Genomic DNA, 26,053 nt, shown 5'->3' on the forward strand with positions numbered 1-26,053 from the left:
AATTAATTCTACAGAATCAGAGAATTGTATTCCGATTGATGCGTATTAATATATATAATACGCCTCAATCGGAATACAATTTTCTGATCGGAATAGAATTCCATGCGGAATAGAAGAGGTGGTGTAGTCCGCTATAATCGACATGTATACACTTATTCTGATTGGTTTGGGTTGGGTGAGGCTACTTTTTAACTAAGAGAGATGGCATCAGCCATCAGTAGTTCACAATTGGTCCGTTGGTACTTTCATGCACACCGAACCAGACCGCTGTCAAGGGAAGTGGATTTTTTGCCTGATTCATGTCTTTCTTACCACTCCACAAGTAGTCTGGTAACTTATCAATCCCAGCGTGTCCGGTTGCTAAGCGACATCAACGTCTTTGGCAGACTATTTCTCTGCTGATCAACACTACGAATGGTAAATGTAAAAAGACACACCGTGTGAAGATATTGTTTCGTTTTGGCAAGGAGCCGTGTAATTAGCGGGAAAATGTATAGAACGTCGCTGGTCATTATTGAAAATAATAGCTTTCAGGGCGAAGCAAGACACCTCTGCTTCGCGTCGGGGTCCGGTTCGCCCTGTCGGGGCTTATTTTCCTGATAATGACCGGCGTTCTGTACAACATTATCCCTTACATATATCATATAAGTCCAGACAAACAAAATGGTTGTGGGTGAGAGAAATACGGACGTACGCCTACCACTTTTGTAAATGCCATATATAGTATATTCGGATTTGCATGATAGGAATAGATCTATTCCGATTAGAAATCTAATCGGATCAGGAGTTTCAATAGCCGCGTTTACATGGACACTTCTGATCCGTTATAAACAATAACTCCATATTTCACTTCTCCCGTCTTTTTCTCCGCAAGCCGAGGAATGTCGGCAAGCCCTTCCGAACCTGTCGCCATCTCGTTGCCTCTCAGGCCCTGTCCACACTAACCTGGGTAAATCTTAGCCCTTCCGCACAACTATAATCAAATAATCAAAATCATTTCAGCGTGGAACGTGGAGGCAAACCATTCCGAAAAGGATATGAAAACGATAGTGTGGACAGAGATCGTTTACATTGCGAATGTGCGTTTTTATATTTACCTGGGTTAGTGTGGACATGGCCTCACTCACTCGCTCAGTGAACTGCCTGCTGCTGCTGGGGCTGAGTGCGAGCTGAGGGGCACGCCCGCTGACTAGCCTCTGCGTGCAAGGAGTATGACTGAGAGTTGATGTTGCTTGTGTGAAAGTCCTTCCGTTCAAAGTCTTCTTTGCTTTCATATTTTCTCATTTTTTTAAAGAAAAGTGTTCGTTTTTTTATAAAAGTATCGTTACTCAAAGAATTAGCGTATCGTATTTTTTTTTGCGTGAAGGTATCGTGTTACCTTTCTAGTATCGTTATACCGTGCAACACTACTGTAAATGCAACAGATGTGTTGGTTACATGTGGCAGATATTATCTAATATATTTCTCCATTATATATGGTAAAATATATTCTTCCACCATTTGTCCATTTAAACTGTGGACCCAATGAGCTTCTCGAATCCTCTATTGGATTTCGTAATCCTGCAAAAAATAAAGAAATCTTCCTTCTAGAATGATTTCTCCATTGTATCTCTAGAATTGTCTCCCTCAAACCCCTTTCCTGGTTATTCTTCGGAATGTTCTGTTTACAAGCTTCCTTTGAGGATATCATCTCTAGAATCATCACTTGGATCCTCCTCCTGAAACATTATCTCTGTCATCTAACTTCAGGAATATTCTCCTGAAACGTCTCCAAAAAATGGCTCATGGATGGAATCTTCTCCAGAATCCTTCGCTAGAATATTTAGAAAATCGATCTCGTCGCTTGATTGCCCATTCTGGAATCCTCGTTCTAGAATCCTCCTACTAGAATCGATCCACCACTTTCCATACATAATCCTCTCTAGGAACGTCTGTCAATTATTCTCTTCTAGAATCCCCCTCTTCTAGAATCTCACCATTTCAACCCCGTCCCCCTCCCCGTCTTCCCCCTCCAGTGGTGTGCCCTCTGACCTGTCTGAATGGGGGCGTGTGCGGCTCCAGGACTCACTGCCAGTGTCCGGCCGGCTTCACGGGTCGGCTCTGCCAGTACACCAGCCAGCAGAGCCAGCAGGCCCAGGCGGCGTGGGGCAATAAGCAGCCCGTCTACCCCGTGTCGGTGAAGACGGACGGGAAGAAGCAGGGTGACCAGTCGGGCCTGGGGCGCGGCCAGCTGACACACTCCGTCTTCACCCTCCCTCTGGCCCAGGGGGGGGCGCACTCCTCAGAAGGTACCCGCGGTTCATTGAGTCACTCTGTTAGGCTCCAGTCCAGTCAAATCAATTTCTCTCTCTCTCTCTCTCTCTCTCTCTCTCTCTCTCTCTCTCTCTCTCTCTCTCTCTCTCTCTCTCTCTCCCTCTCTCTCTCCCTCTCTCTCTCTCTCTCTCTCTCTCTCTCTCTCTCTCGCGCGCTCTCTATCTCGCTCTCGCTCTCTCTGACGTATTCGATGACTAGTTTGAGGTCATTGTTATTACAAGATCCCTCCCTCGGTTAAGCCTGGTGGTTTGGTTTGGTTGACATTGTGTTTTTCAGTGCAGATCAATGTGCGTGTTCACCACAACACCGACACCTCCGTGGTCATCCATCCCCTGGACCAATCAGACATCACGATCCCCAGCAAGACCGTGACGCGGATGATGACGCAGAGACACAAGCCGAAGGGGCGGTGCTTCCAGGAGACCACGCCCAAACAAGCTGTGAGAACCAATCAGATGCATTAGTGATAAACAGGCCTTGAATTTGCATTTCTGTTACTTTTTCCCATGACTCGTCGCTGTCTGCAACTTTGCATGACTCTTCTTATTTTAAAGGATTGCCCCAGTTTGATCCCTAGGTTTATCGTTTATTAAGATTGTGCCTGTATTAGGCTGTGTTAGGCTACCAATTGCACGCTGTCAAAATAATTCAGCAATTCCCTAATTTCACAATGTCTGACTCATACGCTGAAGAGTTTTATGAAAGAGGACCATTTGGTCGACACCAATCCACCAAACTTGTATGAATCCGAGTACTATACAGAAGAAACTGAAGTCAGAAGAGCGGAGAGGGATAGATTGAGGAAGCATGCAGACGCAACACAAATGTAATCCGGTACGGTCGTCAATAAAATAAAATAAATATTCTGCACTCAGAATTTTGAATTATCACAGACATATTTATGACATAGACAATGTCAACAATTGACCTGGGGTCTTAGCCAAATCTTTTAACCTTAACCGCCTTAACCCTTAGCATGGAACTACACAAAATCTCTAATATCTAACAACTACATTCAACTATTTCAAACGTTATACTTCAGTTCTAACAAGTCAGTCCATTTCTCCCCTACACTAGCTACATCGACCATTATTTTCCATCCATAGGGTTTCCAGCAGTGTTTTTCAAACTGCTGTTCAAGCTAATTCGGGCTTTTATCCCTGGGCTAAGCTGCAACATGAGACCGGCCTTCTCAAATGCATACACTTGGGGGCGAGGAAATGATTACTGTTTTTACTGGACCAACACGATGCTTTAGTGTGGACTGAGGAAGAGGAAAACAGAAGTTTTTCTCTCAAAGACCAACGCTAGTGTGGACGTTAGTTAGTGTGGACATGCCTCGATTCCTACATGTTTCCACTGGTATATCCTGGGAAATAGGATCCAGTTTGAACTGGATCCTATTTCCAGTTCAGTGGATCAGATCAGATGTGTGTATGTGCGAGCTCCTTGTGTGACCTGGGTCTCTGCCCGTCTCTCTGTGTCTCCCCCTGGCTCTCCCCCTGTGTCTCCCCCTGTGTCTCCCCCTGTGTCTCCCCCTGGCTCTCCCCCTGGCTCCCCCCCTGTGTCCCCCCCTGTGTCTCCCCCTGGCTCCCCCCCTGTGTCTCCCCCTGGCTCCCCCCCTGTGTCTCCCCCTGGCTCCCCCCCTGTGTCTCCCCCTGGCTCCCCCCCTGGGTGTGCAGTGTAACAGCACCCCCCTGCCGGTGCTCACCAACCAGGAGGACTGCTGCGGCAGCGTGGGCAACTCCTGGGGGCAAAACAAGTGCTACCAGTGCCCCAAACTACCAAGTGAGTCCCCCACGCTGTATATATAGATGTGTGTGTGTGTGTAACAACTGTACACTCAACTCTTTACACTCACCTCATCTGTTCTCCTCTTATTTCTCTCCTTTCTTCCCTCACTTTCTCTAGCTTTCTCCCTTCCTCTCCAATTCACTCACCCTCTCTGTCTGTTTATCAAAATGTCCTCCCTCTTTCTCTCTCTCTCTCTCTCTCTCGCTCTCTCTCTCTCCCTCTCCTTTTCCTCCCCCTCTGTCGCTCTCTCTCTCTCACTGTCTCTCTTTCTCCCTATCTCTCTATCTCCCCCTCTGTTTCACTTTCTATATCCCCCTCTCTCTTTTTCCCTCTCTCCCTTTCTCTCTCTCTCCCTGGCACTCTTTCTATCTCCCCCTCTCTCTCTTTCTCTTTCTATCTCCCACTCCGTCTCTTTCTCTTTCTTACTCCTCTCTTCCAGTTCACCCTGTTTACTCCCCCTGTCTCGCTGCCCCCTCCCCCTGTTTAACGGAGAGGGGGAAACACAGTGTGTAGTATTCTCTATCCTCTCTGCTCTCAGGTGTTTGTCTTGGTGTCTATTGTAGGAAATAAATACATTTTTCTGGAGCTGCAAAGAAGTCAGGGGCTGGCACCAACCTCCCCGACTCCAAGCCTGAGAGTTTATGACCTTGCAGGCTGGCACATAAACACGCCAGTGTTTGTGTTTGGGGGTGCATCTGTGTGTGTGTGTGTGTGTGTGTGTGTGTGTGTGTGTGTGTGTGTGTGTGTGTGTGTGTGTGTGTGTGTGTGTGTGTGTGTGTGTGTGTGTGTGTGTGTGTGTGTGTGTGTGTCGTGTGTGTGTGTGTTGTGTGTGTGTTGTGTGTGTGTGTGTGTGTGTGCGCGCGTGTGTGTGTGTGTGTGTTTGTGTGTGTGTGTGTGTGTGCGCGTGTGTGTGTGTTTGTGTGTGTGTGTGTGTGTGTTGTTGTGTAAATGTGTATGAGAGCGAGGAAGAGAGAGAGAGAGAGAGAGAGAGAGAGAGAGAGAGAGAGAAGATGGGCGACAGTTCAGACACTAAGGGAGACGAGGCAGGGGGAGAGAGAGCGAGGGAGACAAGGAAAGGGAGAGAGAGAGTACGATAAAAGACATACAGAAAGTTAGTGCGATAGACTTTCCCTTTCCTGGAAAGAAAGAACGAGATAGACGGCTAGAGGGGGAGGGAAGGAGGGAGAGAGGGAGTGAGAGAGAGAAGAAAAACCGAGAGAGACGGCAGATGAGGTTAGCGATGCCAAGAGAGAGAGAGTGAGCACGAGACACAAAGGGAGAGAGAGAGGGAGAGAGAGAGTATGGAACATACCATTTCAGCTCCGATGGCCCGGCTCAGTCATCACAGTGCGGAAGATTGAATTTCAAGAAAATATAATCTGCAGGCTTTTTTCCACTCCGCCTTCCTCCTCGAGCTGAGTGACTCAGACCCGGCCTGATGCGTCTGCTTCTACTCTGCACAGCCCCGCGCGCCCCGGCCTCTCTGCTGGGTTCTACGGCACCTACACGATGTCTATTTTAATTCTTATTGTGTTTAAAAAAAAAAGACAAAGTGGAAACCCAAAAACTCCCTAGAATATGTTATGATTCACAGATGGTAGACCGTACAGACGGACACAATGTTTGGTCGCATTTGTGAATATTCATCATGATTGCAGATAAAATAACGATAAATATGACCCTTTACTCTCAATCTTCTTTATGAATTACGTGCTGTCCCAGCACTTTGTAGTGTACAGAAAAGTAAAAGAGATGATACAATTCTTTACATCAGAAACTCAAAGAGTGTCTATAAACAAAAAAAATGGGTTTATTGTTATAACAATAATGAACAGTGTATTCTAAAACGACGTTCACACTGCCACGCTGGTGGGTGATATACTTAGCAGACCAGGGAGTTCCTAGTGGCTACTGGCCCCTACCCTGCCAGCCCCAGACTACCTCCCCCTCGATTTCAACATTCTCTGTGAGCTCATAGCAGGGTCTGTTCCAAGCTCTGGGATTGAGAGTGCAGGCTTCTCTGCAGAGCTTTGACGAATGTGTAACCACAATACCACGACACGCAATGTGTCGTACAACAGTGTAAAACTCTGCACAGCTATTTTATTCCTGTTACATTGTGTGAGTGCCCTGGCCCAGGCATCGTTACGTAATGTGCTGTACAACTGTGTTGTGAAATGTTGGCTTGAGTTATTCCTTTGACATTGTTGTTTGATAATGCCTTCATAGAAATTGTGAACGCCATCGTGTGTTAGTTAACTCAATAACAAGCGTGGTTCTTCTTATTTTTTGTTTACTGTTTAAAGATAAGACGTCAACAGTAACGTAATCTGTTTGGTTTTTCTATCAAAATGTATAAATGAAGAGGAAGAGAATGTAGAAGAGATAGTTTATGTATGGAGATAAACATTTAAAGATAGAATATCTATTCTCCGACTCGGTGCAGTATAATGGCAGCCTTAGTGACTAATCTCGTGTGAACGCACCAACAGATGTTTTGTTTATTACGATGAAAGACTGTGAAAACAATTATTTGTGGTATCCAAGAGATCCCTAGACTATAGACCAGTACTAGCTGCCAACTCTGGAGTTGGAAAGCAAATGAGGCTGACGTCATGGCCTAATTAGGCTGCTTTGGTTATTAGCTGATCAGATAGTTAGCCGATTCTGCCGAACTGTAAGAGCTGAAGGGTAAATAAAGAACAGCTGGCCAGCGTGCAGAGCAAGTGGAGAACGAGAGGTCAGCGCGGTCCAATCTGTCCTCGACACGTAGTGCTGTCACGGTGAAGGACGCAGAGTCTGTCGGTGATTTAATAGAACCGTTCAAAGACTGACGGTGACGTTGTCTCTCCGCCTCCGTCTTCACTCTGCCCCTCTTCCCCTTCCCCTCATCCTGGGTTCCTTCACCTCAGACGCGTCGGTGAAGCACACCATCGTGGAGGACTACGGCTCCACCTGCCCTCAGGGCTACAAAAGGTTCAACAGCACCCACTGCCAAGGTAGGAGAACACCGGGGACCCTTCAAAGCCTTACAACTCTCAACACTTGGGTGATGTCTGAGCCGTGTTTAAATGCTGTGTCCTCTGTGTGTGTCCCCTGAAGACATCAACGAGTGCACCATGCAGGGCGTGTGTCAGAACGGCCAGTGTATGAACACCCTGGGCAGCTTCCGGTGCTCCTGCAAGCACGGGCTGGTGCTCGACCGCAACCGCTGCGTGGGAGAGCAGCCCGGCTGGAACCAGTCCCCTGGTACCCTAATGTCTCTCTCTCTCCCCCTCTCTCTCTCTCTCTCTCCTCTCTCTCTCTCTCTCTCTCTCTTCTCTCTCTCTCTCTCTTCGTTCCCTCTCTCTCTCTCTCTTTCTTAATTTTTCTCTCTTTCTCTTCTTTCTTTCGACTTTATTTCTCTCAAAATTTCTAACTCTCTTCTCTCTCTCTCTTTCTTTCTCTCTATCTCTCTCCTCTCTCTCCTCTCTCTCTCTCTCTCTCTCTCCTCCTCTTCTCACTCTCTCTCTCTCTATCTCTCTTTTCTCTCTCTATCTCTCTCTCTCTCCCTCTCTGTCTCTCTCTCTCTATCTCTATCTCTCTCTCTCTCCCCCTCTTTCTCTTTCTCTTTCTCTCTCTCTCTCTCTCTCTCTCACTCTCTCTCTCTCTCTATCTCTCTATCTCTCTCTCTTCTCTCTCTCTCTCTCCCTTCTGTCTCTCTCTCTCTCTCTCTCTTCCTCTCTCTCTCTCTCTCTCTCTCTCTCTCTCTCTCTCTCTCTCTCTCTCTCTCTCTCGCTATCTCTGGTCGGCTAAAATATAATTTAAATATATTTTAAATAAATTTTACTATTGCATCAAAAGAAAGGATGACAAGTATGATATGAAATAACAAAAATAAGTTAAAAAGAAGATCCCAGTCTGTTTGTCCCTCCATCTACCCATAACCCCCGGGCCAGCCCTCACTCTGTCTGTCCCCCCGTCTCCCTGTCCGTCCCTCCCTCCGGCCCCAGCTGAGTACGCCCAGTGCTACTCCATCGCTCCGCTGGACGGCCGCTGCGGGGGCCGGGTCCTGGGGTACCTCACCCAGGAGCTGTGCTGTTGCACCGTGGGTAAAGCCTGGGGGAAGAACTGCGAGCGCTGCCCCGAGGAGGACACTGGTGAGCGGACCGCCGGCCGAAAGGGGTTCTGGGTTTGATTCCCACAATGAGCGAAGGCCGAACAACGTTTTCATTAGCCTTGGTTACGGATTGCATATATTGGTTTCAGGATTTGGTTTCAGGATTTTTGATATTTCCCATAATTCATCCTAATGGACAAGCCCTATCGAGACATTCATTCATGAATTGGAACATTCATTCATTTATCTACATCTCACTGTATGTGTGTGTGATTGTGATTATTTGCATTGGTGCAGGGGGATTGGGGGTCTGTACATGTGATTTGTAGTTTCTTCATCTTCTTCTTGTTGCTGCGTCTCCCTCAGCTGCCTTCCAGAAGATCTGCCCCGGGGGAAAAGGCTACTTCTTCCAGAAAGTGAGGAATACCTTTGCCTTCCCTCCCTTGGTGTTCCCCAGTCCGGAGAAAGGATACAACAAGCCAGGCAAGCTAGCCACCGCATATCATCTAGCATAACACAACAGGAAGCTAGTTGACGTACCTCCATATACCTGACAGCGACTGCACGAGTGGACTCAATTGGATGAGACATCTGATATTAATGTGTCATTTCACTTTCATATTTCATATTTCATTATGAGTGGTTAGATCTGATACATGTTACCTGTAATTTGACTGAGATTGTCAAATAGACTGAGATCCAAGCCCCTAAAGAATGAATTTCGGTTTCGATTCACAGAGCACATCATTATTTCACATACTTTTTTTTTTAACGCCATCTCTATTTTGTTTTTCTTGCAGAAACCAAGCCGGTAAGACGACTTTGGGTGAGCTGTGTATCGACCTATCGGGGCTAATAATGATGTGTATCTGTTGTTCTGATTGGTTGAGCTCTCTTCAACAGGTGCTGCCCCCTGAGACCACCACAGCTGGGCACCATGTAACAGCCAGTACACACAGTCCCCGCGTGCCTGGTAAAAACACATATGCACACAATTGTTTATTAATGTTCATGGGAACTAGGGACCAGTTTATGAAGTAATCAAGTGTGTGCTTTTTTTTCATCTCTAGCATCTCTAGCTCATGGCATAGCCATGAGCTAGAAAGGGTTAGGGCTAGGGTTAGGGTTAGCTAAACTCCCCTGTGATTGATGAGTCAGTAAGTGGAATGGGCTGTGAGAATATCTGTCTTTCAGATGCCTCTGTATGAGACAATGTCCATTTTAGAACATTTCTAACCAATTAGGTCGTCTCTTCTTTGTTTGGTTCTGTGGAATCTATTTTGCCTGTCAATCACAGGTGAGTGGAATGCATCAATTCTCAATTAAAGAGAAATTTAGGGAGGGAGGAAAGGAGGGAGGGAGGGAGGGAGGGAGGGAGGGAGGGAGGGAGGGAGGGAGGGAGGGAGGGCAGGAAGGTTATTTCGTTTCAAAATCTTGCAAGCTTATGCTTTTGAGCTCTCTCTCTTTAAAACTCTCCAGTCTTACCTACAGCTGCTTTACAGGAGCATACCAGTCTATTCTGTTTAAAAATTAAACATCTTCTCAGAAATGTATGCTTCAGTTAGTGTAATCACGACACACATTTTTCTTCTCTTTCAGTCGCCAAACCCACTACTTCACCGATTATTAGGCTCAACCCACCATACATCCCCTTGGAAACTCAGACCAAAGTATCAGGCAAGTACTGATACTACTACTCATATGGATAAGCCGAGATCACCAGTATATGTTGACTTGTTTACTATTCATAGATGACAACAATTTTGAGAGGTGTGAGATGTGAGAGGTGAAAAAGCTGTTTGTGTATCATAGATATTGTCGGATAGAAAGGTTCTCAACTAATCAAAACGAGAAATATGATATAAATGTATTATTTACGTAAAAAAATCATATGGAAATGATAATGATGACAAAGATAATTGTAATAATAATAAACCATTTTCTATCTTCATTGTTTCTCTCCTCCTCGTCTTCGTCATCATCATTATCATCACCACCATCCTCATTATGCTGATGATGATGATCATCATCATGGTCTTCATCCTCCTCCTCACCAGAGACGGACGTGTGTAAGACGAGCAGGTACATCTGTGGCCACGGGGAGTGCGAGAGCACGGCCAGCGGACACACCTGCCACTGTAACCCTGGTTACCGCCTGCACGCCCACAGGAACATCTGCATAGGTAAGAGACTCTGTGAGGTCACGGAATGAGGTCACGGGATGAGGTCAGGATGGGATCACAGAGACATCCGAGAGTCAGGTTGTGTTGTAGATAGTACTTAATAGCACCCATATAAAGCGCTTTCCTGAATACTGAAAGTATTGCTTCAAAGTGACCATCACATCATATAAGTCACAGGACAAACATGAAACAAATGTCAGCGGTTTATACAATACCATTAAAGCTACCATAGTTAGCTTAAAAAAATGCAAGACATTGAAACGTATGTCTGTTTAATCCCCCTGACATATAATCACGAGTGGAATTATAATGGGTGCAGGACTGGTTTTGGCCTGCCTTTTTTTGGTCTGCCTCTCCCTCTGTTTCTACGCCATTGAGAAGTGTTGCATTTGACCTCCCCTGTGATTGACAGGCCAGATGGATTCTGCTTTGACAGTAAACTCAAACAGATATTCCCAGAGTGCATTTCACTCACTACTAGCTGACGGATAGCTATGGCATTTCTAGCAAATTACACTCAAATAATAGCTCTTAAATGGAGCCTACAGCCCCATCAAAAAGCAATACGATCTGAGCGTCAGGGAAGCCCTTTTCCATCAGAAGGAGGACTAAGCCCTCTTAGAGACAGAGATGAAGGACAATTATGAACTACAGATCTATTTGACTATTCTACATCGTTGTACTGGTATACTGTGAAACTGTAAACTGTGTAGCAGTACAAAATTGATGTTGTACTGGTAAACTCTGTACCAGTACAACATTGATGTTGTGAGGAATGCCCCTGACTGGCCTGCTCCTTGTGTGTGTCAGACGAGGATGAGTGTGCGTCAGAGCCATGCGGGGCTGGCAGGGGCACCTGCGTCAACACAGACGGGGCCTACCAGTGCCACTGTCACCATGGCTACAAGCCCATGGTGAACCATGGGAGGCTAAAATGTGTAGGTGAGTTACACGTTGTTCACGTTTAATTGGTGAATGGAATTCATGTTTCTCAAATTGATGTGCCGGAAATGTGATGTCTTCTATCTGATTGTGATGTGATGCGGTAATCCAATCTGTTATCTGAATATAATTGTTTCAGAATCTAATATGATTCAAATCTGCATCTAATGCAATATATTTGGTATCTGAATCTAATCTGAATCTAATTATAATCTAATTTAATCAGAAATGTACCTGAATCTGCCCTTTAACAAATATAATTTTAACATGACAAATCTCTATCAAATTAGAATCATATCTGAATAGCATATCATTTTATGTAATCTGAATCCAATGTTAATCAAAAATGATCTAATCTGAAATTAATCTGAATCTAATGTGAATATGATCAGATCCAATTCGTCTGTGACCCCCAGATGTGAACGAGTGCTCTAAGCAGGACGTGTGCGGGCCGGGCGGGCGCTGTGTGAACCTCCCTGGCTCCTATAAATGTGAATGTCACAAAGGCTTCAAGGCCCACCGGACGCAGACATGTGAAGGTGAGGCCCACGAGGACCGCCGTCTCCCCCCCCTCCCTGAATGACACCTGGTGGGCCGGAGGGTCCGGTGGACGGTCAGGGTGGTAGACTTCACGCGGTGAGGTTCTGGGTTTGATTCCCGAGGACCGCGGTCTGGTTCCCCCTCGAGGTGCTGATGACGTGTGTGTCGGTTCCAGACGTGAACGAGTGTGCGGACCCCAACGCGTGTCCCGGGGAGCAGTGTGAGAACAGGCCGGGGTCCTACGAGTGTGTTCGCTGTCGGCCGGGCCACGAGGCGCGGGGGGGCACCTGCTACGGTGAGGACGGACCCCCTTACTACCCCCGCATTTCACTGCGCTTCTTGTATGTGTGTGACCGATAAAACTCTTGAATCTTGAATCTTGAACCTTTTCTTCTTCCACCTTGTCCTTTGTTTTGTCATTTTCTCCGTCTCTTCTTGAACCGAACCGCCTTCATACCGCTCTAATCAAACCTCCGTACTGAATGTGCTGCGTCGTGTCTCCGCCAGACGTCGACGAGTGCCAGAAGGCCGGCGTGTGTCTCAACGGCCGCTGCGAGAACTTCCCCGGGACCTTCCGCTGCCTGTGTGACGAGGGCTTCCTGCCCTCCGCCGACAGCAAGTTCTGCCGAGGTCAGACACAGTGCCATGGGTCAGACACAGTGCCGTCGGTCAGACACAGTGCCGTCGGTCAGACACAGTGCCATGGGTCAGACACAGTGCCATGGGTCAGACACAGTGCCATGGGTCAGACACAGTGCCATGGGTCAGACACAGTGCCATGGGTCAGACACAGTGCCATGGGTCAGACACAGTGCCGTCGGTCAGACACAGTGCCATCGGTCAGACACAGTGCCATCGGTCATAGATGGCTCATAGATGGCTCATAAGCTCCAGACGCCACACTCTGGTGACGGGACATTACAACTCACCGTCCACTAAACTCTCTCCGTTGAGACAGCATAGTTTACCGCATAGCGACACATTCTTTAATTGTGACCTGATGACTAGAGATCAAGCTGGCTGCCGTCATGACGTTAGGGGGAGGCCAAACTCTTCCACTGTGACGTCATAGTTAGGGGAGGCCAAACTCTTCCACTGTGACGTCATAGTTAGGGGAGGCCAAGCTCTTCCACTGTGACGTCATAGTTAGGGGAGGCCAAACTCTTCCACTGTGACGTCAGAGTTAAGGGAGGCCAAACTCTTCCACTGTGACGTCGTAGTTAGGGGAGGCCAAACTCTTCCACTGTGACGTCGTAGTTAGGGGAGGCCAAACTCTTCCACTGTGACATCGTAAAGAGGGTATTAAAACTAATAGTATCACGATATTTGAATGTATTATTTCATGATCGTCCAGATATTGATGAGCTTGAGGATGCCCTGTTGTGTGCATTTATTATGATGAGTGGCAGTCGTGTATATTTAATGTGCATTAATTAATATACATTGAATGTTTTGTTCAGATATTGATGAGTGTGAGGACGACCGGCTGTGTGCCAACGGGCACTGTGTGAACACGGAGGGGTCCTTCCACTGTCGCTGTTATGAGGGCTACCAGCGCACACAGGAAGGGAGTCACTGCGAAGGTGAGCATAGTCTTCGTCATCACTGTTATCCCTGCCTCATGTGGAGTTTTAAACTTGAAATTGTCTCTGTAGGAGGATGAACCTCTCCTGCTCCCTCTGTCTCACTGTTTGTCCATCTGTCTGTCTCTCTTTTCCTCTCACACTCACTCACTCTCTCTTTCTATCTCACTCTGTTTCTCTTTCGATTCATGAAAGCCGTTATTGTTCTTGTTGAAACTTGTTTGTGGGTTTCTTAGGTTCGCTGAAAGACAACCCCCAACAGCTGGCCTGGTGCTGTGTGTTTTGTGATTTATAAAAGTATTTTTAATTTAAACATAATCCAATTTGACAATGTTCACTCAATATCTAATCAAAAAGGTCTAAGAAAATAATAACTTGTTGTTAATCGATAGCATCCGTTGGTCCGTCGATCAACAACAGTGAAGAAGACGTTAAACTCTCCTTAAAACTGGCTTTCATAACCATTTATAATTCACATAAAACAAACATCAGTCAGACGGAGGGAAACATTTTGTCCACTTGGTTCTGTTGACGCATTCTGGCCACCCTGCACACCTCTGGCAGGCCACAGCGGGGCTACTGTCACCTCCCTGTTAAGTCACTCACGCTGTGTTGTGATGTAGAGAGCACACAGCGGACCCGACCAATGAGAGCGCAGCACGGTAATGACAGGCCTAGGCCGATGGGAGGATGATGTCGTCTCCATGGGTTAGTTGTTTTGTTGCTGTTGCTCTAGGTCTGCGTAATATGCTATCAGAGAGAGGATCTGGGCAAAGTTTGAACTGGTTTCCAGTCGTTCCATGGTGCTTTACTCTGACCCTTCCTCATTTTACAAATCCATTTCTTGTCTTCCCTGCAGATGTGAACGAGTGTGAGAGGGCGTCTATCTGCCACCGGGGGCGCTGCATCAACAGCATGGGCTCGTTCCGCTGCGAGTGCCAGAAGGGCTACAGGCTGGACGGAGGCCGACGGTGTCTGGGTGAGTCCCCGCAATTCCCCCATGTCCCCACAAACACACACCAATAGAAACACACGCTGGACGGAGGCAGATGGTGTCTGTGTGAGTCCCCACAAGGCACCCATGTCCCCACATTCACACATCAATAGAAACACAATTTTAGTCATATATGCTGCGCCGATTTTCATGGATTCTCAATGGAAGCGCTAAGTTATATGTTATGTTAAACGAGTGGTTCCAGAGGAGTTTGGTAACTATGCCTTATCCTCCCCAGACATCGATGAGTGCTTGGAGGACCGAAATCTGTGCAAGCCCTTCGGGTTGTGTAAGAACCGGCCGGGGTCGTACGTGTGCGAGTGCAACTACGGCTTCATCCTGTCTGAGGACAAGCACAGCTGCGAGAGTAAGCCTGGCTGTATGACGCAGTGTTTCCTGTATTGTAATTACGATAAGAGATATGTTGTGTTTTTTATCGGATGTGTTGTTGTTATAGATTCTCCCGAAGCTCTATGCTTTTCCCCTAGATCCTAAAAACAAACTAATTCTAACATTCCCTGTAATAGAATCTGAATTAGAACCTGAAAAATATCTGAACCTCGTGCAAACAACATTCAATAGCGCTGTTCCCTGCTCCGAAACCTAGACACAGACCAGATGATGAGGGTGTGTTCATGGTGTGATGATGAGCTGTTGATGGTGGGATCATGGTGTTTGATGGTGTTCATTGCGTCTTTATGGTGGGTTCATGGTACGATCATGGTGCTGTGTGTGTCTCCCCCTAGTGGTGGCGGTGGAGCAGGAGGAAAAGAAGGAGTGCTACCTGAACCTGGACGACACGGTGTTCTGCGACAGCGTCCTCGCCACCAACGTCTCCAAGCAGGAGTGCTGCTGCTCCATCGGGGTGGGCTGGGGAGACCACTGTGAGATCTACCCCTGCCCTGTCTACCACTCCTGTAACTATACACACACACACACACACACACACACACACACACACACACACACACACACACACACACACACACACACACACACACACACACACACACACACCACACACACACACACACACCACACACAATACACACACACACCACACACAATACACACACACACACACACACACACACACACACACACACACACACACACACACACACACACACACACACACACACACACACACACACACACACACACACACACACACAAACAAACACTCCAATCAAATATAATCAAATCTATTATCATTTTACTACCAATTGCTACAACTATTTCTACCATAGTTTTATAACTATATAAACAGCTACTTTATATCCAAACTATACAATTTTCGTACTTTTTACCAAATCGACCATAATGATATAAGCCAAAACTGATTGGTTGATGTGGTTGTGTGTCTGTGGTTGTCGTTCCCTCCCAGCTGAGTTTGGCTCCCTGTGTCCCGTTGGCCGAGGCTTCTACCACGAGGAGGGAACCACCGAATACGGTCTCTCCCTGCACCGGGGTAAATATCAGCCAACGCTTTCTCTCTTGGTTCAATCTCGGTTCTCAACACTAGCTTTCACCCCCCCCCCCCCCCTACCCAGCCAGCTAGCGTTTAGATCCAAGATGGAGGCTAGGTAAATACCATCCAATAATCCAGCATTCATGGCCGCTCTGTGGTAGCGCCTGCTTGCCCTAACCCTGCCCTTCCTGTTGGTTGACGATAAGCACTTCTTGTTTACGCCCAACGTGTCTTCTAACCAAAACAAGCAATTTCAAAGGTGGTTTGAGCTCAATATGAGTGTACTTCATTGTAGTAGAATCACAGAATTGGGTACAGTTATGCTCTTAGCTGTGTACTATCGGCTTATTGGACACAATAGTGCACATTATTTCTTTGCGCATTAACCACCAACCTTTCCCAATGTTGATGAGGTTAATGAATATTTTTTCCTACATATTGCAGATATTAAATTTTTCTATATTTCTATATTGATACATTTATATATAGGTCAAATATGCAAACATAATATGCAGACTTCTTTTGTATTTGTAATTTGCCTTGCTCATCCCTCGGGGATTACCCCTTGTCTTTACATTGGGGTCCCCCCCTGTGGCGGCCCGTTCTGGGTGGCGGGGGGTCACCAGCTGGTATATAAGGGGTCCCGTGTGCTGTCCACAGACATCGACGAGTGCGTGCTGTTCTCCAACGAGATCTGCAAGGAGGGCCGCTGCGTCAACACCCAGCCCGGCTACGAGTGCTACTGCCAGCAGGGCTCCTACTACGACAGCAACCTGCTGGAGTGCATCGGTAACTATGGCGATACCGAAGATTTCAGAGTTACGCGGCACGCTTCAGATCGCAGTATGAAGCGTGCACGGGTTGGGGGGTGGAGGGGGGGAACTAGAAACCAGACGGTAGTATCCTTGTTCCCTGCTGCTCGTTCTGATGCGTGTGTGTGTGTGTGTGTGTGTGTGTGTGTGTGTGTGTGTGTGTGTGTGTGTGTGTGTGTGTGTGTGTGTGTGTGTGTGTGTGTGTGTGTGTGTGTGTGTGTGTGTGTGTGTGTGTGTGTGTGGGTGTGTGTGTGTCCCGCAGATGTGAACGAGTGTGACGACGCGTCGCAATGTCACCACGGCCAGTGTGTGAACACCAGGGGGGCGTTCTACTGCAGCTGCCAAAGCCCCTGGAGCCCCGACGCCACCAAGAAGAAGTGTGTGATCGCCACCGTGTCCGGTGAGCCACTCCGTCCCGAACACAAACACACGTTACGAAAAAGGGTGTGTGGAAGTGGGATGTTAAGCAAGGGTGTGTGTGTGTGTGTGTGTGTGTGTGGGTGTGTTTGTGTGTGTGTGTGTGTGTGTGTGTGTGTGTGTGTGTGTGTGTGTGTGTGTGTGGGTGTGGGTGTGGGTGTGTGTGTGGGTGTGTGTGTGGGTGTGTGTGTGTGTGTGTGTGTGTGTGTGTGTGTGTGTGTGTGTGTGTGTGTGTGTGTGGGGGTGGGGGTGGGTGTGTGTTTTGTAGGGCTCCTGTGGGTGTGGGTGTGTGATTATGTGTGGGTCTGTGTGGGACTCCTGCGACAGGTTTGATTATTAATTGTGTGTCTGTTTGTTTGTAGTACACCATTTGCGCGTCATGCAGCTTTTGAATTTCTTGTTTTATTTAACGCTATCCTAATTATTTTGTTCAAGTTCTGTATTGCACAGATTATCTTATCGTATTATTATCTTGTGGTTATTTGTTGTCCTTGATGTTAATTACATTAATTGCACATTTTATTCCCATATTTCTAAGGATAAGATATTGTACAAAGCAATTGTATTAAGAGCAGCACACACCATGCAGCATTGCAAAGCTTGGGCCATCTCAATTTATAATATAACAGCCTAATATTGCCTCATTAAGCAAACATTTGACTCATTTCACAACGTCCTCTTATTTGTGTCGCTCCTGATGTGGGATGTGTGTGTCGTGCAAGTCCTGTCCTTCTTCTCATGTGTGTGTCATTCTTTGAAAGTTTATACATGGAGCTGAATATTTCCCATCTTGGGACAAATAAAATGCATTTAAATTAAATACAATACAATTCAATTCAATTTTAATTGTATAGCCCTACATTACAGTTTCAAAGGGCTTAACAGGCCATACATTTATGACCCCCCCCGACCCTATTTATCCCCTCAGGTGTGGACGAGTGCCAGGACCCGTCTAACTGTAAGAACGGCCACTGTGTGGACACCCCAGGGTCCTACTATTGCATCTGCTCCCCCCCCTGGACCCTGGCCACCGACCGCAACAGCTGCGTCACCCCTGAGGAGCAGGCCGGTGAGTGGAGCCACACCCCCAGGAAGTGATGTCAGTGAGGGGCAGGAAGTGGAACTGTCAGAGGGGAGGAGGGAGGGAATTGTTGATTTGGGTTTTAATGAGTACTCATTTGTACTTAATCCGTGCTTTGTTGCATAAAATACATACAATGAAATAAAACATTATTAGCATAAGCTATTACTGCTAATAGCTATTAATGCTGATGATGCTGAGATAATGCTCAAATAACTAGTACGTAATACTAATACCAACAGTACAGCAGTGGAGTCTTAGTATAATGTACTTAAACTTTATCAATGCATTGAGGGTCATCTTTATATGTGTGTGTTCTGTTTTCGTCTCCATATCTGAGATACAGACACACAACTACAAACCAGCTTCCTTTACTTACAAAATAAATCTCTTCCACTCGTCTGCTGGGGGCGTTTTAAACAGAGAGTAAAAAAATAAAATTAGACAGGTTAATAGCAGGCTGTCATTCCTTACAGTGAGTCTTGGTTATATTGTTCAGGGTCAGAGTTAGCTCTTTTCAGAAATTATAGGCCTGTAGCTATAATTTCAGCCAGACTGTAAGGTATTTATAAGAAATATTTCACACCTTTTTCTTTTTAACCACAAAGGGGAGATTTTTTGTTTGGGTGATAAGAATTGTAACTACCTTTCAACAGGTATTTCTGGATTTTTCATGATCAATCCAATCCGCAAAACTTTTGTTTTGCACTTGACGATGTGGATTTGAAACAAATGTTTGACAAATGTAGAAGTCACAAACAGATAAATTGAATATATAAAGGTCCCATTTCTCTTAGTAGTCGGCATTCTAGTGAATATCATGTAACATGCTAGCCAAAAGTGCTGTGCTGGTGGAGGGTACACATTTGTAGCGATGTTACTCAGGAGACTGTGTTTGAATTCTTTGAAACGTCTTCAAGTGACTTTCCCTTCCAACCTCCACCTAACCTCCACCTAAAAGCTTATGTTGATCTTGAGAAGCACCACATTTCCTGGTACAATACAGTTTCATCCTCTTCCGGGACATTTTTTGCAACCTTGGCACAAACCATCCGCTACTGCCGCCTTAACCCAGCTAGCTAGCGTCCATCTTGGGTAACGCTACAGAGTGTGAACAACCAACACTTCTTCATATGCAGCAGCAGCAACTAAACTACCCCACCCAGGGTCAACCAGCATGTGCCTGCCACACCACCCGGTATATCCATACATCTCGCTAGGTCACAGATCCTCACCCCCCAGCAGATGTTCCTTAAGGGCCCCACACACTATACAAGTTCTACTTCAATCACAAGGTCCCCACAGTTTCTCCATCGTTGCAAAACTCTTTTCTAAACTCCGCTGACCATCCGCCGACTTGGAATGGTCTAGGTGACCGATGGCGGTATGAGATGATTGCCATCTGATCCACAGAGTCTACAACTCTGTGGATTGTTTTAAGTTGTAAACAGTTTAGGAAACATCGACCGTGATCGGGCTGTGCGGCTAGCCTCGCGACGCTACAACATCCGTAGAAGACAATCACGACGGCCCAGCGTGTGGAGCAGCCCGTAACTTAACCCCTTGTATGCGGTGCTCTTTACAGATGTGAATGAGTGCCAGGACCCTTCGTACTGTAGGAATGGGAGGTGTGTCAACACGCCCGGCTCCTTTCACTGTATTTGCAACCAGCCCCTCACCTTCAGCGCTGCGCTCAAACAGTGCGTCTATGACGGTGGGTAAATAATAAGTAATCAGAATAAATCAACTGTACGGGACTCCGCTCAGGACCCATCACAATGAGTCTTGGCTTATCTCACCATCTGCCACTCATGGTACACACTTTACAACCACTTTGTCCCAAATTTGATGATGAATTTGGCCAGTGCTGGTTTTACATACAGACACCTGCCCCGGCTGCTTGCTCCATACAGATTAATGCATGATGCTTGGTTACTGTGTTAAATGCATAACTTATTTGCCGATTCCATTGCATGCTGCAATGGATGCTGCATCTGCTAGAAAAAGTTTGTATTGCTTTACAGCAGGGTGTCTTGAACTCTGACCATCTATAATAAAGTTGTATTGGATGGTATTTAAGTTTGATATCAAATTAATATACAGAATTAAGCATGAGGAACTTATACTAATAATGTGGGAATGTGTGGCAAGAAACGCATGTAGCACGTTTGATCAGTTAGCATGGTACTAGCAAGTTAGCTAGGTGTCATCGTTTGTTGTTCATTTGTGTTGGTAACAAGGTTCTAGGTTTTACATTTCTGTAAGTATTCTCTGTCAACTCTATGCTACATATTCTAATTAGGTACATGAATTCTATCGATGACTGTGCTCACATAATGAATAGCTTTGATTAAATGTTATGTGAGAATGTGCTATGTATTTGTTTATTCAAACCTCAATGGCATGTCAAGATGATGTCGTTGTAAATGTTTTCGTTTTTTCATCACAACACGTTCCTTACGTTATCTTTAAGTTCAATTTAAGATAGAATTAGCCTACCAGCTTTGCACAAGAAAAGACGGCGGAAATGGGAGAATACACTTTTTCTGAAGCACAAACTCTAAGTTTACTGGTATAAATATGTTTGTATAATTACATGTATTTACAGTATCATTTTAAAGACTCTATTTTACCCGCAGGTGTGAGTTTGATTTGTCATAACAAGCCATTTGCAATGTGCCCTGCCCAGTGACATAGTGACATCAGAAGTGGGAGTGTCCCCCCTGATGTGGGCTGGATAGATCAGTACACCTAGCCTTCCTAGGGGACTGAACCAACTGGCAGGCTTATCTATCTATCATTCTGGTGTAAACTCCACCATACATATACTGTATCTATGTAATTTTATTTTATTTACACATTTTATTTAAAATTGTTGCTACTTGTAGCTGAAATATCCAATGGTTATTTTAACACAATGTTGCAAACCATTAAGGGTTAAGTTGGTCAAAAAAAATAAATAATATATATACATCCCCCCCCCCTCCTTTCCTTAGTAACACCACATGACCCTGCCCCCTTCTTCTTCTTCATCTTCTTCTTCTTCTTCCTGTGTGACCCAGACCGCACGGCGGCCCACAAGGATGTCTGCTTCCGGCAGCTGGACGAGGACCTGATCTGCAGCATGCCCCACAACGACCTGGTGGTCACCTACTCCGCCTGCTGCTGCCACTACGGCCGCGGCTGGGGGCCCGAGTGCCGCACCTGCCCCCCGAGGAACTCAGGTTAGCTGGGCGGAACCCCCTTGGCGCAGTGCAGGGGTAGTATGCAGCAGTGTTTAGTCTTTGAGCAGATATTTTAGTCCAGTACAGTACAGACATTGGGGTTTGTTTGAATCCAGAACCTCCTGGCTGGTGGGTCAAACACCCTAACCACCACGGTAATGAGAGCCGCTCTCTCTCCTCTCCTCTCCTCCCTCCTCTCCCACTTCTCCATCTTTCTCCTCCCTTCGTTTTCCCTTCTCTCCTCTCTGCCCTGTTCCCCTCTATCCTCTCCTTTCTCCTCTCTACTTTTCCCTCTCCTCCCTCCTATCCAACTCAACTCCTCTCCTCACTTCCCTCCGCTCCACGCCTCTCTCCTCTCCTCCCCTCTCTCCTCCCCTCTCTCCTCTCCTCTCCTCTCCTCTCCTCTCTCCTCTCCTCCCCTCTCTCCTCCCCTCTCTCCTCTCCTCTCTCCTCCCCTCTCTCCTCTCCTCTCTCCTCTCCTCCCCTCTCTCCTCCCCTTTCTCCTCTCTTCTCTCCTCTCTTCTCTCCTCCCCTCTTTCCTCCCCTCTCTCCTCTCCTCTCTCCTCTCCTCCCCTCTCTCCTCTCCTCTCTCCTCTCCTCCCCTCTCTCCTCCCCTCTCTCCTCCCCTCTCTCCTCTCCTCTCTCCTCTCCTCCCCTTTCTCCTCTCCTCTCTCCTCTCCTCTCTCCTCTCCTCTCTCCTCTCCTCTCTCCATCCAGTTTTTTTCACCCGCCTCTGTGAGATGCACCTGGAGACAGAGTCAGACGGCGAGTTGGACTTCCTGCCTGCCTTTGCTTACAACCCGGGTAGCTTCTACAACCCAGGTGAGGTCTGACCAAGCATTACTCACCAAGGGGCCTGAAGGTAGATCGCGAAAACACCATTCTTGTCAAAGGAATTCTTCCATTCATGCATGCTTCTCTTCATTCGCCGAGGATCTTAGTGGCTAGTTCATCTCCATACAATTTATTCTGAGAGGTCCCATTTTGCAGATTTATTTCATTAAAATGTATGAAGGATTGAATATGAATGAGTTTTGGCCGTAGCCTACTGACCTTCACTCCACCCCCTCTCATCTCCTCTACTCAACTCACCTCCGTTCCTCTCTCCTCGCCTCACCTTCCCCCCCCCCCCCCCCCCCCCTCTCATCTCCCTCCCCCGTCCGTCCGTCCGTCCGTCCGTCCCCCAGGTGACAGCTCGGAGGAGGACTCCGACGAGTGCAGCTGTGCGAACGGCCGATGTGTACGCTCCTACCTGGGCACCATGTGTGAATGCAACCCCGGCTTTAGGCTGGACTCCACTCGCACGCGCTGCATAGGTACACATGCACAACACACACACACATACACACACACACCATTGGGAGGATTATTAAACCATTGGAGTAGAGTTTAGCTATTGCAGCTTGCTATAAGACACAAACTGCAAGTACAGTGTACATGGTTCCCTTGTGTCAAAAAGAATAGACCATACATATACATATGTACAATATGTACAGCTTATACTGCTTAGACCTAAACATAGATATCTAAATCATATACTGTAAATACATTTAATACTATGTTTGAATGATGAACATGCACCCAAAAACACATAGTATTTAATGTATATACGTACTATATATACATTTAATACTATGTGTAAATGATGAACATGCACCCCAAAACACATAGTAATAAATGTATATACTATATATTCATTTAATACTATGTTTGAATGATGAACATGCACCCACACACACACACGCCTGCAGATCGCTCTGTTGATACATCTCTCCTTCTCGTGTGTTTCCAGACATCAACGAGTGTGCAGAGCCCGGGGTCCGCTCCAACCCCTGTAAGAACGCCCGCTGCGTCAACACCAAGGGCTCCTTCTCCTGCGTCTGTAAGCCCGGGTTCGGGCCCACGCGCCGGCCCAACATGTGTATGCGCACCAAATTTCAGTAACAGCCGCCCGCGCATCGCTTAAGTCCTTCTGTTTCTATATACCGTGCATGTCAGCGTGCACGCCCATGCTGCACTCCTGTTTGATGGATGAGATGCGTCACTGTGCTCGGTCGGCACACAGTGGTCTTATGAAGCGCCCCTGTCTCACTACCAGCCGTTGATAAGCCATGGCGACGTGTGACATCAGAGCCGGGGGCAGGCTGGTTCCATTGAGATCCGTGCGTTGCGTTTGGGTGAGGTCCCCTTTTGATGTCACTAAAGGGGGGACTTTGAATTCAACAGTTGTGGCTCATCAACGTCATGGCTGGCGGTGAAATAGGGGCCCCTTAAAAATTTGTCTGGTCGATTTTTGTTTTGTGGAAATGTACAAATTCTATCTTTGGCTGCTCTTTCTTTACTCCCTATTTGCACATTGAGACAGAATAATTCAGCACAGACAACGCCTTAGGTTTGTTTAATTAAATGCATCCTGTAATTATTGTTTTGTCCAATATCTTTTTTTACATGTGCATATTTTTTGTATGTAATTGCGTCCATGTTGTCCCTTTTCAGTCTCAGTATTTGAAAAGACTTTGAAAGTAAATGTTATTCCTACGACAGCCAAGTAAATAGTTCATTGTATAGGGGTAACTGCTGTTTGTTTTTAACTTTTTAAATAAACATGTTTTGACAATGGGTTAATTCATGATTTAAATTGATTACACCGGTGATGTTTGATTGATTGTACAGTAATTTCCCCCTGCATAGCTAGTAAGTCCTGCTATTTGCTGTTTTTATGGTGTTTATGAAAGGTGAGTTAGCTGATCATAAATCAGCTAACTCACTTTCTTTTTGCTTGATTTCTTTAGCTAAATGTAACTGAAAATAAATCTGTTACAAAAAGTTATAAAATAGTGGGTATCGAACCAAGATACTTGATGCACTTATCGTCCCATAAAACCTTACATTGATTCTCCTAATATTATAGTCTATGTTGACGTACCTGACGTTTCTACACGTAACCAGGAACAAATTAACCAATGGTGAGCTTCGAAACCCCTGTGGCATGGTCCATGGAAAAGTGTGCCAAATAAAATGATTGAAAGTTTGAAAAATACGATGCTCGGTATCGGCCACAAGAGGAGGCTGTTCGTCTGGTGCATTAAAAAACTGTCCCATGTACATTTACATTCCCACTAGCAGTGGACTACTGTGTTATCATAAAAAAAAAGTTTATGTTACAACACAAGTAAGGCATTAACCACCCTAAGTGTGTTTCAAGATAATTGTTGGTACAAACTCAAATCAATTCAAACTGTGTTCTCTACTTCATAATTCTTAAACCAAACCATGTTTTAATGAGGGAATAAAGCAGTGTGGCTGTAAACCAAAGCCCTTGTATTCGTATTACTGAATATATTGTCATTCTTTGTTATTATTATCAATTAACAATTGAGGGACACCTGGATGAATTTAAAATGCAACATTGACTTCAAAGGAGAAGGAAAGAACTCTAAATGTCTCAAAGTTGCATTTGAAATGCTGATGATTGACAAAGCAATTGGCTAAGTGAAGTATGACAAGACAATGTCCGAGGACGTCTCATCCTCACAGAACGGCCTCCATCTTGGGAGCACAGCGAGTGACGTTGCTTTGGCACCATTGTTCTTCTCTGTCCTGGTTCCATTCTGTCGAATAATTATATCATTTTAAAATAGCCCAGCGAGGTGACCTCCAACGGAACATCTAGTTTAGGAAGAAAGAAGGCTGCAGAAGGGGTAAAGGAGAGATAGAGAATGTGCAAGAACCGCCACGGAAATAGTCTTGCTGTCCTCCGGAGAGGGGTTGAAATGTGGCGGAGGAATATAAATATCTTTTAGTAGGTCGGGTTGACCGGAGGCACAAGAGCCCTGGCACTGAGCTCACACAGTTTGGAAAGTTTCTGGGGTCTTTGATAAATGTAGCTTGGGTAGATGAGGGGACTAGGTAGGCACAGGTAGCATGCCCAATATAGCCACATGGGAATATTATACTTATGTTTGGAGCCGAGGCCTACATTCATTTTGTTTGGAGTAGTAGTCTACATTCATAAACTGTGCCTGCTGCTACTTCCTGCTGGGTCTGCCTGCTGGGTCTTCGTCTGTCTACGTCTATAACGGTTATCAATTATATGGCCTATTTCTCTCTTCCTTCTTTTTTTTGCATCATTTTTATTCAACACACATAATACAGAGAACATTCAACTTGGAGAATTACACTTGTTTGACTTAAATGGCCTTCATGTCTTTGCTAAACATTGTTGTGAAATACTTCTTCACTGTGATAATACATATTTCAACATTAGCACCCCACATTAAATACATCTCATACATCCCTCACCGCCAATGAATAACAATACGATAACTGTAAAAAAAAAGAACGGACAAGAATACTCTGTTCTCAACAGTACTCTTGCTGTAATTTTGACCATGATAAATATATTTTTTCCATTGTCTTCGGCTGAGGGGCTGCAGCCCAACCAGGAAACTGTTCATCTTTTTTTGCTATTAATAGAAGAATTCTCAATAAAGAAATCATATCTCTCTCTGTCATATTATCAGGAAGTATACCCAGTTAAGTGCAGGATCTAAAGTAAAGCTAATACCCTCACCTTAATCTACTTTTGAACATTCTTACA

The 26,053-nt window shown here is 45.9% G+C and overlaps 1 protein-coding gene across 2 annotated transcripts in view; it reads left to right on the forward strand.

Moving 5' to 3' along the window:
• ltbp3 (latent transforming growth factor beta binding protein 3) overlaps nt 1-24,952 on the forward strand; it is a 40,127-nt gene extending 15,175 nt beyond the window's left edge. The window contains exons 2-29 of one of the 2 annotated variants that reach the window (XM_056594181.1): nt 2,016-2,288; nt 2,590-2,753; nt 3,996-4,101; nt 7,020-7,106; nt 7,210-7,356; nt 8,100-8,246; nt 8,573-8,689; nt 9,007-9,017; nt 9,110-9,179; nt 9,806-9,883; nt 10,264-10,389; nt 11,200-11,331; nt 11,748-11,870; nt 12,047-12,166; nt 12,379-12,501; nt 13,332-13,454; nt 14,314-14,433; nt 14,687-14,815; nt 15,195-15,365; nt 15,836-15,919; nt 16,580-16,708; nt 16,994-17,131; nt 18,077-18,217; nt 19,815-19,943; nt 21,292-21,453; nt 22,171-22,275; nt 22,641-22,769; nt 23,246-24,952. In XM_056594181.1, coding sequence (XP_056450156.1) covers nt 2,016-2,288; nt 2,590-2,753; nt 3,996-4,101; nt 7,020-7,106; nt 7,210-7,356; nt 8,100-8,246; nt 8,573-8,689; nt 9,007-9,017; nt 9,110-9,179; nt 9,806-9,883; nt 10,264-10,389; nt 11,200-11,331; nt 11,748-11,870; nt 12,047-12,166; nt 12,379-12,501; nt 13,332-13,454; nt 14,314-14,433; nt 14,687-14,815; nt 15,195-15,365; nt 15,836-15,919; nt 16,580-16,708; nt 16,994-17,131; nt 18,077-18,217; nt 19,815-19,943; nt 21,292-21,453; nt 22,171-22,275; nt 22,641-22,769; nt 23,246-23,397 — 3,536 coding nt within the window. In that variant the 3' untranslated portion in view covers nt 23,398-24,952. The remainder of the gene's footprint in view (nt 1-2,015; nt 2,289-2,589; nt 2,754-3,995; nt 4,102-7,019; nt 7,107-7,209; nt 7,357-8,099; nt 8,247-8,572; nt 8,690-9,006; nt 9,018-9,109; nt 9,180-9,805; nt 9,884-10,263; nt 10,390-11,199; nt 11,332-11,747; nt 11,871-12,046; nt 12,167-12,378; nt 12,502-13,331; nt 13,455-14,313; nt 14,434-14,686; nt 14,816-15,194; nt 15,366-15,835; nt 15,920-16,579; nt 16,709-16,993; nt 17,132-18,076; nt 18,218-19,814; nt 19,944-21,291; nt 21,454-22,170; nt 22,276-22,640; nt 22,770-23,245) is intronic. The other variant, XM_056594182.1, reaches the window with a different exon arrangement.
• Nucleotides 24,953-26,053: the final 1,101 nt, after the last annotated feature.

Source organism: Gadus chalcogrammus, chromosome 7 (genome assembly GCF_026213295.1).
Source record: "Gadus chalcogrammus isolate NIFS_2021 chromosome 7, NIFS_Gcha_1.0, whole genome shotgun sequence".
NCBI lineage: Eukaryota > Metazoa > Chordata > Actinopteri > Gadiformes > Gadidae > Gadus > Gadus chalcogrammus.